The 11,422-nt window shown below is 40.3% G+C and overlaps 1 protein-coding gene across 1 annotated transcript; it reads left to right on the forward strand.

Moving 5' to 3' along the window:
- Positions 1-1,829: 1,829 nt before the first annotated feature.
- AKAP6 (A-kinase anchoring protein 6) lies at positions 1,830-10,603 on the forward strand. Its single transcript, XM_064292384.1, has 2 exons — positions 1,830-5,269; positions 10,272-10,603. The coding sequence occupies exon 1, from the start codon at positions 1,932-1,934 to the stop codon at positions 5,226-5,228; it is 3,297 nt and encodes a 1,098-aa protein (XP_064148454.1). The 5' UTR covers positions 1,830-1,931; the 3' UTR covers positions 5,229-5,269; positions 10,272-10,603.
- The last annotated feature ends 819 nt before the right edge of the window (positions 10,604-11,422 follow it).

Raw genomic sequence — 11,422 nt, forward strand, 5'->3', positions numbered from 1 at the left:
GGTCTATTTTTCAACCAGACTGTTAAAGTAATTCTGCCTTGTAATGCAAATACGGTGACCTGTTACACTGTGTGACATCTATCTCCACCTACCATGACATGAATTCCTTGTGGTTTTAACAGCAAATTAGAAGGAATGATGAGAAAAAGAGGAAGAGAGAATGAGGGGGGAAAGGGGAGCCCTTTATGAATTGGCTCAAGGCCACTCTTGAGCTATTCTACATGCATTAGGCATTACGGCAACCTTATACTGACTGCCTCCTCAGCATTGCACAAGCATTACTCATTTAATACTCAGAATGATCTTTGAAAGGTAGATAGCACTATCCCCATTTTACATATGAGGAAACTGGGGATTAGAAAGGTCAAGCAACTTGCCCTAGGTCATACAGCTGATAAGTAAAGTCAGCACTCCAGCCAGTCTGCCTGGTTCCAGAGCTGTGGTTATCCTCCTGGCCATCCTGCACTGTACAAGCCGAATTACAAAGTTCTGTGTGTGTTTTGTTTGTAGGTGGGCCTGGCAAGGTCTGCGGTATATAGATATACATACTGTAGAAATCACAATAACTTTAAGAGGGGAGCGTTAAGAAGGGTGTGTGTGTGTATATATATATATATATATATATATATATATATATATAACCTGTTGCCATCTAGTTGATTCTGACTCATAGCGACCCTATAGGACAGACTAGAACTGCCCCATAGAGTTTCCAAGGAGCACCTGGTAGATTCAAACTGCTGACCTTTTGGTTAGCAGCTGTAGCTCTTAACCACTACGCCACTAGGGTTTCACCTCTGTTGGCTCCAGCATGAATCCAGACAACTGGATAAGCATGTGAGGATGGTGGAGGAATCTGGACAGAATCTAGGCACTCATCCAGCTATTGAGTCCCAGAATGTGGCAAGATCTACCTAAACAGGGGTAAACCAGGAAGCCCAAGGAAAGGTCAAGGGGGTCCCAACTGGGCAGGCAGAGAGCAGTGTAAGGAGATCTGGGTTACTTCATTCTTGAGAATCAGGAAAGTCTTCAGATAAATTATTATTCTGGGGCTGGAGGGGGAGGTTCCTGTCAATAAGAAATAGCGGTAAGACTGACAGTAGTCATATAAGTTGACAAGTATCAAAGGGGAATCTCTGTCATAGACAGACTGGGGAAGAGAAAGACTGAGAGAACTTTGATCGAGGGACTTCCTGGAAACACTAGGCCTGGGACTTAGAGCCCCGGAAGATGACTAACACAAGGTGAGGAAATCAGTCAAGTGTTGCTCATCTTGGGTCTGATTGGGTGCGGGGCTGGGTTCGGCAGAGGAAGAGCTCTGCAAGGGAAAGCAAAGGAAGGGTCTGCAGTCAAGAGCCTCTGGCCCATAAATGGTTTTGCAGGGTGGCTACAACTCTATTCGAAGACCTCAGGCAAAAGCTGCTTCAAAGAAGGACCTAAGAATAGAAGCGAGAGGGAGTTTGCCGTGTGTGTCTGCAGATAGTATTCCATCGTGGACTCTGGAACTAAAACACAATCAGGGTGAATGTAGCTTAAGAGATACCATAGACTGTAGCCCTTTTTGCCTTCATTTGTATGGCAATTTTATCTTTATGCAACCTAGGATTAAAAATGTAGAGGAATCAATAGGAAATGGTTAATTCCATAAATAACAATTCAATTGCAATAATGTTAAATATTAATCTAGGTTTTGCCTTCAGTGACAAATCACTTGATAGAAAAACTTATTTCAATAACTTTTAGGTGTTATTCCAGAGAAGAATAGACCTCATAAGCATGCTATCTTTCAAATCCACGCTTGGGGCAATTTTCTTTCCCAACTCTTCCAAATGATTTTGAATAGATACAATTTTCATGCTTGTGTTCCCTAATTCTTCTCTTCTTTTTTTCCTTCTACACAGGAAACTTTGAATGTGATTGATCCTGGCTTGATGGACCTAAATGGGACAAGTGAGGATGCCCTGGAATGGGATGAAACTGACATAAGTAATAAGTTAATAAGTTTTAATGAAGAATCTAATGACCTTGATCAAGAACGCCAATCTGTCATGACTTCCTTGAACCTTGAAGAGACAGAGAGTGAGGACCCTGGTTATGAAGAGGAGGCAGGTGATCTTGGGGGATCTCACTATGCCTCAAGTATTACTGCCCCCTCCAGTCCACACATTTACCAAGTCTACAGCCTCCACAATGTAGAACTATGTGAGGACAGTCACATGCCATTTCTGAAAAACAATCCAAAGTTTGCCAGTGTGACACAGCCTAGTGTTTTAACTAAGAGTCTCAGTAAAGACTCTTCATTTTCATCTACCAAATCTTTGCCAGATCTTCTAGGGGGGACCAATTTGGTGAAGCCCTGCCCATGCCATGGAGGGGACATGAGCCAGAATTCAGGCAGTGAGAGTGGAATCGTCAGTGAAGGAGACACTGAAACCACTACTAACTCTGAAATATGCTTGCTTAATGCAGTGGATGGGTCCCCAAGTAACCCTGAAACCGAACATCTGGACCCACAAGTAGGAGATGCAGTTAACGTGTTAAAGCAAAAATTTAAAGATGAGGAGGAACATATTGAACTTCCAAATAGCTCTCAGTCATCCATTGCACCAGTGAGTTGTGTAAATGGAAAAGTTGGAGATTTAAACAGTGTTACCAAACATACCCCTGATTGTTTGGGAGAAGAATTACAAGGAAAACATGATGTGTTTACATTTTATGATTACTCATATCTCCAAGGCTCAAAACTCAAATTACCAATGATAATGAAACAGTCACAAAGTGAAAAAGCACATGTGGGGGATCCTCTGCTTCATGGTTTTTATTTTGATAAAAAATCCTGCAAATCTAAATATCAGGGTACAGAGTTACAAGCAGATGCACCTCCCCATGAAAGACTTTTGGCAGGAGCATCCCACGAAATGGATCGCAGTTCGTATAAAAGTGGTGATGTAGAGAAGACATTCACTGGCAGGCAGAATGCCAAACAACTCTCCCTTTTATCTCATAGTTCATCCATCGAGTCACTTTCTCCGGGGGGTGATTTATTTGCATTGGGCGCCTTTAAAAATGGCAGTGACAACCTCCAGCGAAGCACTTCTTTGGAAAGTTGGTTGACATCCTATAAAAGCAATGAAGATCTTTTTAGCTGTCACAGCTCTGGGGACATAAGTGCCAGCAGTGGCTCAGTTGGTGAACTGAGCAAAAGGACATTAGATCTTCTGAATCGTTTGGAGAATATCCAGAGCCCCTCAGAGCAAAAGATAAAGCGCAGTGTCTCCGATATCACTCTCCAAAGCGGTTCCCAAAAGATGTCCTTTACTGGCCAACTGTCATTGGACATGGCATCGTCTATCAATGAAGACTCAGCAGCATCTCTTACAGAACTTAGCAGCAGTGATGAGCTCTCTCTTTGCTCAGAGGATATTGTGTTACACAAGAATAAGATCCCGGAATCAAATGCGTCATTCCGAAAGCGTCTGACTCGCTCGGTGGCTGATGAAAGCGATGTCAATGTCAGCATGATCGTCAATGTCTCTTGCACCTCTGCTTGCACTGATGATGAAGATGACAGTGACCTCCTCTCCAGCTCTACCCTCACCTTGACGGAAGAAGAGCTGTGCATCAAAGATGAGGATGACGACTCCAGTATTGCAACAGATGATGAAATTTATGAAGATTGCAACTTGATGTCAGGGCTGGACTATATAAAGAATGAACTTCAGACCTGGATTAGGCCAAAGTTATCCCTGACAAGAGATAAGAGAAGGTGCAACCTCAGCGATGAAATAAAGAGCAGTAAAGATGTAAGTAGTAGCGAGGTGACCAATCCCTCTGATACCCTGAACATTGAGGCCCTTCTAAATGGCTCCGTAAAACATCTCTCTGAAAATAATGGAAATGGTAAGAATTTATCCCATACCCATGAGTTAGGGACAAAGTGTGAAAATAAGAAAAATATTTTCAAAGTTAATAAGGATCCATATGTGGCTGACATGGAGAATGGTAATATTGAGAGTACTCCAGAAAGAAAGAAGGACAAACTGGATGGTATTTCAAAGGTATCAGAAAATCTTGGTTCAACTGGGAAAAAGATTTCAGAGAGTGAACTTTTTAAGTGTAAAGCATTTATAGGTAGCTCAGATGATCCAAATACTGCTGGAAAGGAATTTGTTCCTCAGACTGTTACATATCTTTCAAAGAAATGTCAAAACCACCACCATCTTGAAAATCAAAGTGTTGCTTCTATTTCCAGTGAGAAGTTTTGCCCAGAACTTCCTTCAGAAACCAGAGTTCTCAACAGACAAGACTCTGAGGTACTGAAATCTTCATCTATTGATACACCAAGTACGGGTGGAAAATCTGCTAGTTGTTGTCTAGCACTTGAAGAAAATGAAACAGAGGAAAATGCTGCTATCAGCGACAGCGTTTCCTGTTGCAACTGTGAGCCAGATGTTTTCCATCAAAAAGATGCTGAAGATTGCTCAGTACATGACTTTGTTAAGGAAATCATTGACATGGCTTCAACAGCCCTAAAAAGTAAATCTCAACCTGAAAACGAGGCAACTACTCCTACTTCGTTAACTCAGATCAAGGAGAAAGTGTTAGAACATTCTCACCGGCCCATCCAACTGAGAAAAGGGGACTTTTATTCCTACTTATCCCTCTCATCTCATGACAGCGACTGTGGGGAGGTCACCAATTACATAGAAGAGAAAAGCAATACTCCATTGCCCCAGGACACTGCCGACTCTGGTTTAGATGACAAGGAAGACATTGAATGCTTCTTTGAGGCCTGTGTAGAGGATGACCCTGACGGAGAGGAGCCCTCTTTGGCTAGTCCCTCTCCAAATGAACCTACAGTTCCTGATGAACCTGCAGTGTCACTACAAGCCCAGGATGCCGACATGGTGGCTCTTCCAAGCCCTCCATCTGAGAAAGGATCTGATGTGGAAAAGGAAGTGGATGGTCCTCCCCAAACTTCCAGTGGATGTGAAGAAATTTCAGCACTAGCGACTCCCTCAAGTGAAGAGGAGAGTCCAGGAAACCCAGGTGAATCTGGAATGCCAGAAAGCAATGCTGCTTCAGCCAAATCTATAGCTCCAGGCCTTTCCTTGAAGGCAAAGCAGCCAAAACAAAAGGCTGCATTGGATCCCAGTCCCACAACTTCAGCCTGTGAGGAAAATCTTCTAAACCTTCATGAAGAAGGACACAGAGATATGCATAGGTAGAATGTAACCCTCCCCAAGCATGAAAATCATCTCATTGAAAGGTGCGTAAAATCATGTTTTTAATGACTTGCAGTGAAACATAACAATGCCATCTCTACAACCACTACCTAAACACATTTTTCTATCAGTTATTTGTGTGGGTGTATATGTGTGTATGTGTGTGTGCGTATATTTAATATGAGCTCGAGACAACAAAGCCATGATAGGAGAAGAGACTAGTCAGAATGATGACAATGGCAGATATTTGTCTGAATAAGACACTTAGGTGGAAGAAACACACCCCTGACATGAAAGTAACTGTGAAGCAAAAGGGGAAAAAGAGACAGTCACAACTGGCATTTTTAGTGACATTATTATATCATTCAGGCAAGAAGAATACAAAATTTGAGGAGTATCTGAACACTTTAGGGCCTCAAATTCTTCTACTGAGGGAGAAAAAAATGGTTACCCAAATTGCAATTATACCCTATGCTCACAGCCCAAGCATAGTAACAATGCTCCACACTTCAGTTTCCTGGGCAGAAAGCTGCCCCCTCCTTCCAGTGCCTGGAGATGAACAGTGATTAGGTTAAAGGCATTCTCTCCTGATTTGAGCCTGCCTTTTATGCTTCTGTCTAACGTAACTATCATCACGTCTGCTTCGCCCGTAGAAGGCTGGGCTGTCACAGTTCCTAATCGTGGCCAAGTCTGAGAATTCAAACAGGAGGGGAAAGTTGACGTTAAAGAAGAGCCTCTCATTTATCCACACAGAAATCGAGAACAGGCTCGGAAAGCAAATGCAGAGTGAATACATGACAAGTTAATGGCATTTTGATAAAAACAGAATTTTTGAATTTTACCTGAAGGTGACAGGCTTATTCCCATCATTTTTTTTTTTTAAGAAAGTCATGCCTCTCTTCATATTTAATAAGACAGCTATTGATTGATAATTCTGAGATAATGATGTATCTGTTGAGGTGACACAAAGATTCCGTTCTTTCCCATTTCGAAGTCCCAGTGATGAATATGCTTTCTCAGTCAAGTTTAAAGAAGCTAACTTGAGCTTTCCAACGTGAGAGTTGTATTTCACCAAAGTACGAGGTGCCTAATGCCATCTCCACCCCCCACCCCAGAAGCTTAATGCTGTAACCTAAACTCGTGCTATAGGAAATGAATTACAGAAGCAATCTACCCTAATTTGTTAACTTATTCAAATAACAGTTATTATACTTAACTATGCTAAAGATTATCTTTTTTGTGGCAGATTGTTTATTTTTTGATGAGCCTAATTACTGATTTTCTAAAAGTAATTTACATTTATTACAAATACATCTTTTAAAATGTGACAGATAAATGTTGTTCCCATAATGTATTATGAAAAAAGTTACTATTTAAAAACACATTATTTAATTTGAAAGATGAATGGCAAACATCATTATTTTTTTTTCCTGCAACACCTGTGCCCTAAGCTCATTAAAATGTGTGATTCTGTGTAGAGCTGCTAGAAACGGGGAGGAGGGGGAATCTATACCATGTATATACCCTAAAAATAAACTCAGTATGCAAAACTGAGGACAGGGCTCCTACTTACTAATGTAGCTTAACTAATTTTATATGTTTCAGACTATTTACAATTGGCTGCAAGTGAGAGCAAAAGTAGGAGCAAGAGAAATGTATTTTCTGGGATGTGTGTCCACCCAATAGTCACACACTCCATCAGTATGCAGGAAAGCTGACCATTAAGGGAAAGTAACTGACTTCCATAAGCTGCTTCAAAACAAGTCCTATTAGAACCGATTGTACCGCTGGCTCTGCCAACCTCCGCACAAGGGCTGGTAGAGCCTGGCTGATTTTGTTTTCTGAAAGGGGATAAAGGCTTGAAAGAAACACCACTCTGAGCATGACATCATGTGACTGTGACCCTCAAGTCACCAGTCATGCTGAGATCCGGAGCTCGAGAAGCCCTGGCAGGGGAGAATCCTCTGAGGAGTCTGCTGTGAGATGCACTCCTCCCTCCTGGTACTCCGGGAATTTCTTCTCTCCCTTCCGTTGACATAGAATTGAAATGAAATGTTCATGATAAGCAGCTCCATCTTGAGACGTGGGGAAGCAAATGTGCCCCTGGATTTGTGTAACCCTCACATGTCACAAGCAAGAACTATCCGCCAGCCTTCCTGCCAGTCAGCAATATTTTGTTGAGCCCCTGCGATGCCTGGCCCTATCTCAGGCAGAGGGAGAAGGCAGGTTATACTTTGCAGAGCTCACATCACCCCCAAGTGACTTGTTATCAGCCTAAAAAAAAAAAGCCGTTTAAATAGTCATATTGACTGGTCCTATTCAGCTTTTTCAGTATCATGTGGACAAAACATCTGGAGGCCTGAATTTTTCACCAGTTAATAGCGTGGGTACCTGAGTATAAATATTCACATATGGTTAAAGTAGTACCAACCGGGATGAGTCATTTAATCTCAAAATGCCGACACGCCTTCAGGGTTAAATGTAAGGAATACATAGTAAGAGGGTTTGCTGAATAGGAGGGTGTCTACAAAAGCTTAATTGTTGTAACTGCTCTTCCTACAAGATTCAAAAGAGCAAAAGAAAAAGCTCTGCATTCTTTAAACTATTTGAAAGACCATCAGTTGGGGTATTCTTTTAATTAAAATAAAATTCACCAAATTCAATTTGCTGGGTTTTTTTTTTTTGCAGAAATAAGTTCTCAGATGATGTAATCATTATAATTTCATCCAAAAGAGAGAAAACTGAGGATAGCAGCTTCAGTCTGCAACAGTCACAAAAAATGAAAACATTTTTTGAAATGTTTTTTCGCTCACTGTGCCCTAATTAAAAATCCACCAAAACGGTTCAAGAAGTTCTAACCTGATCTTAACACAGTCTGCATTTGCACCAATTTCCAGGCCCACCGCTGTGCTTTTCACTATTTTCATTTATGTGTCGTGTTTCTATAAAAACAGAGAGGTCAGTTACAGCAAATCACATCAAAGGAAAGGTAGCTGGAGAGATTCAGCTATTTCTGCCTAATTTGGAGGACTCACGTAATGTACGACTGGAATGCCTCCTAGGACCTGCCTCAGAGATGTACTCTGCACTAATCTTTTTGCTGTATTCTGACAGTTATTTCTTCATAATCCTCATCATAAGCCTCTGATCTTTGATGAATGGTTTAACCCTAAACTTCTGGCTGGATAAATCCTGTGGTATAAAAATGTAACTCAGCGCATGCAGCCTGTGTGTACTTTTTTCCTTTTCCTTTGGTGGTTTCGGGTTCTATTTTACTGGCTTTTTGGGGGGAGGGGTGCGGAAGGGATGTATATATTTCCTTTAGAACTTTTTAGCTCTGTTGCCTTTCCTACCTTATTGATTTGTAAGAGAGTTAGTTGGTGGCCTATGAATTTTAGATTTTAGGCATGCTTAAGTATACACATATATAGTAAAAAATGCTGGTGCTCAGTTTTTTACCAAACTGAGAAAGCTACAAGTGCAAGCATTTCTCATGAACACAACACAAATTCTAATTCTCTTAATAGAAATAACACGAAGTGTATAGTTTTGTCCAAAGCTGGAGAAGCAGGCTGAAGAAAGTGCGTTTGGTAATTGTGTATTAAATTATCTTTAAACAACACAGTTATAATCAATACAGGCATACTAAATAATACAGGTATAGTCATATCAAATTTACCTTTAAAATCACTTTAATAAAGTAAGATTTCTCTGGACGTGAGCTATCCTTTAATTAGCCAGGACTTCTAAGTAACTATAGCTGCCATTGCTAAATAGCAACACTTTTACTGGGTATCATCCAAGATACACACACACACACACACACACACACACACACACACAACCTGTGCCTCAGCCAATCTGGCTTGCCCATTTCCAAGAGGGCCAAGTTGGAAAAATTGATTATCCAGAGAGAATTTAAATGCCAGCATTTAGTAAGACCAGATTTTCCACACCTAAGGATTTCCTAGTCAGTGGCCAGATTTCAAATGAGTCATGTCCTCAGCATTTGAACCATGTGCCATGCTTTTTCTTGAGTTATTGCATTGTTTTACCGTATCAAATTTTGCCCCATCTGTTCCTGCCTGTCTCCCCCTGTTCTTGATAACTTTTCTTCTCTCCCAGCATCCCATAGCTCCAGCTAAATCACTTTTTGCTAAAGTTCATCTGGCACTTTAACAGGTTGCGAGATTATAGAAAAAGAGAGAGCAAAACAGAGAATGAGAATATTTAGTTCTAGAAGGACAATAAAGCAACCTAACATCAGATGTCAGAGCTCAGTTTAAACCCGGACAAGTAAAAGTATGCTTTATTTGAGAGCTGGTCAGAGACCTGAAGTAATAGCATTCTGCATTGCCTTAACCTCACATTCAACAGGTTGCTTTTAGCTTAGTCAGAAAGAGGCAGAACAGATTGGATTCGGAACAAATTTGTATCTAAACCATCAGATGTTTAAGTAATAATAGAATCATTCTTATTTCCATAATGCTGTCCGTATCTTCAATAAAATGCATTTGTATTTGAGCTAGAAGCCCCAGTTATATGTCTGTGTAGGCAAGGGGCTGAAACATTTGCAATTATCATAATATTATGAACATTTTACCTGGGAATTGTTCAATAGCACACATCAGGTCATTGAAGGAAGGGTTAAACCTGAAACTCCAGGTTCCCAGTCTGTGAAGTCGTTGTTAATACCTTGCTGCATCACTGGGCATCAGCAGCCTTACATTTTCATATTGATTTGAGGCTATCTCTAGTGTTCAAAAGTGAGTTCACAGGGAAAGAGTGGATGAGATCCAAAGAAAAGGTCAGACGATTTTTCTTTAAAATCATATCTATAAAAAGAAAAATCACTATTTTCCACATTGATACTGAAACACCTTTGACAGGAACTTGAACCTTGGGCTTTTAAAATCCCTTTCTTATGTATCCCTTCACTTCGGAGAGTCCCCAGATGGCAGTCACAATGGCTCCTCAAAGGGCTTGATTTTACAAATGAGGCAGACATTTCTGAAACTTTTCGTGTTCCTTTTCTGTTTCTTGTAGAAAAGCCTGCCTGCAACTCTGGGGTGACCTCATACCCCAGCCTGGGCTGGTCTCTGGTTTCATCACGTCACTGCCGTTTGTTACATTGATTTCTCCCAAGATGAATCTTCCTTCTGAATGCGGTTTGTCCACATGAGCCTTGTGATCTGGATGTGTGCACTGGTTCTCTTTAGGTGATCGTCTTTGAAGTTAAGCGAAGCTGCTTTTTCTCCCTTGGATTCCTGTCCCAAGCTACCTCTACCAAACCCTCTCTCCTAAAACAAGACTTTTCTGTTTGCCTCCTGCCCTCCTGGTCCGCTCTTTAAAGTTTTGCAGTTCACTAAATTGATGGTCCATTGAGTTCACATGTCTGGAATGATCCCTGCCAGTACTTGACCAATTTCTTGGATTTTTTTTTTTTTTAATGGTATGATGCCTATGTTTATTGAAAGAGGTTTACCTAAAAAGCCAACATTTTATCTGATTTGCAGTATAGAGAAAAACACTGGTCCTTCTTTAAAAATAAAGCAACTTTTAAAAGTACTATTTTATTTATTTCATTTAAAAAATAATCTATGCAGCACTTCAAGAAACAACTATATGGTGTTGTATATTATAACTGGTGACATTCTACTATTGGATTACGTACAACATTTTCGTTTTTTATGCTTCTTGAGGTGGTAATGAGAAAAAAGTTTTTTAAAAAAGTGTGCCTTGCTGTATTTCTTATACCATTTATTAAAAAGCTGCTTTCATGGTAAAATTATGTTGATTTGAAAGGAGGACATAGCAAGGTTAAGATGTGTGAATAATTTCTGTATATATGTATAACCAAGAACAAACATTGATGTATAATGACAGTATAAATGCTTTCATGTTTGTGATGTCTAGTGATGTGGAAAATATAAGCCTTAAATCCATTAGATTGCATGGTAATTAAAATTGGCATAATAAACATAGTTTAATGGGGGAAAAGGAAAATTACTGATCTCTTCTACCTGTGTTCTTTACCAAATTGTTGTATCTGCTTCTGGGAAAATATAACATGCAGCAGCTTCCAAAATGCATAAAAGGCTTAAAATTACTTAAACTAGAACTGGACATGACACCTTCACATTTTTCAAAGTCTTTCTGGTCACTATAAAGATCATGGAACAGAAAATCATAAATGC

This window comes from Loxodonta africana, chromosome 10 (assembly GCF_030014295.1).
Source record: "Loxodonta africana isolate mLoxAfr1 chromosome 10, mLoxAfr1.hap2, whole genome shotgun sequence".
Classification (NCBI taxonomy): domain Eukaryota; kingdom Metazoa; phylum Chordata; class Mammalia; order Proboscidea; family Elephantidae; genus Loxodonta; species Loxodonta africana.

What these genes read in the sequence shown, in the direction of transcription:
- AKAP6 (XM_064292384.1), top strand. Translation starts at nt 1,932, where the DNA reads ATGGACCTAAATGGGACAAGTGAGGATGCCCTGGAATGGGATGAAACT.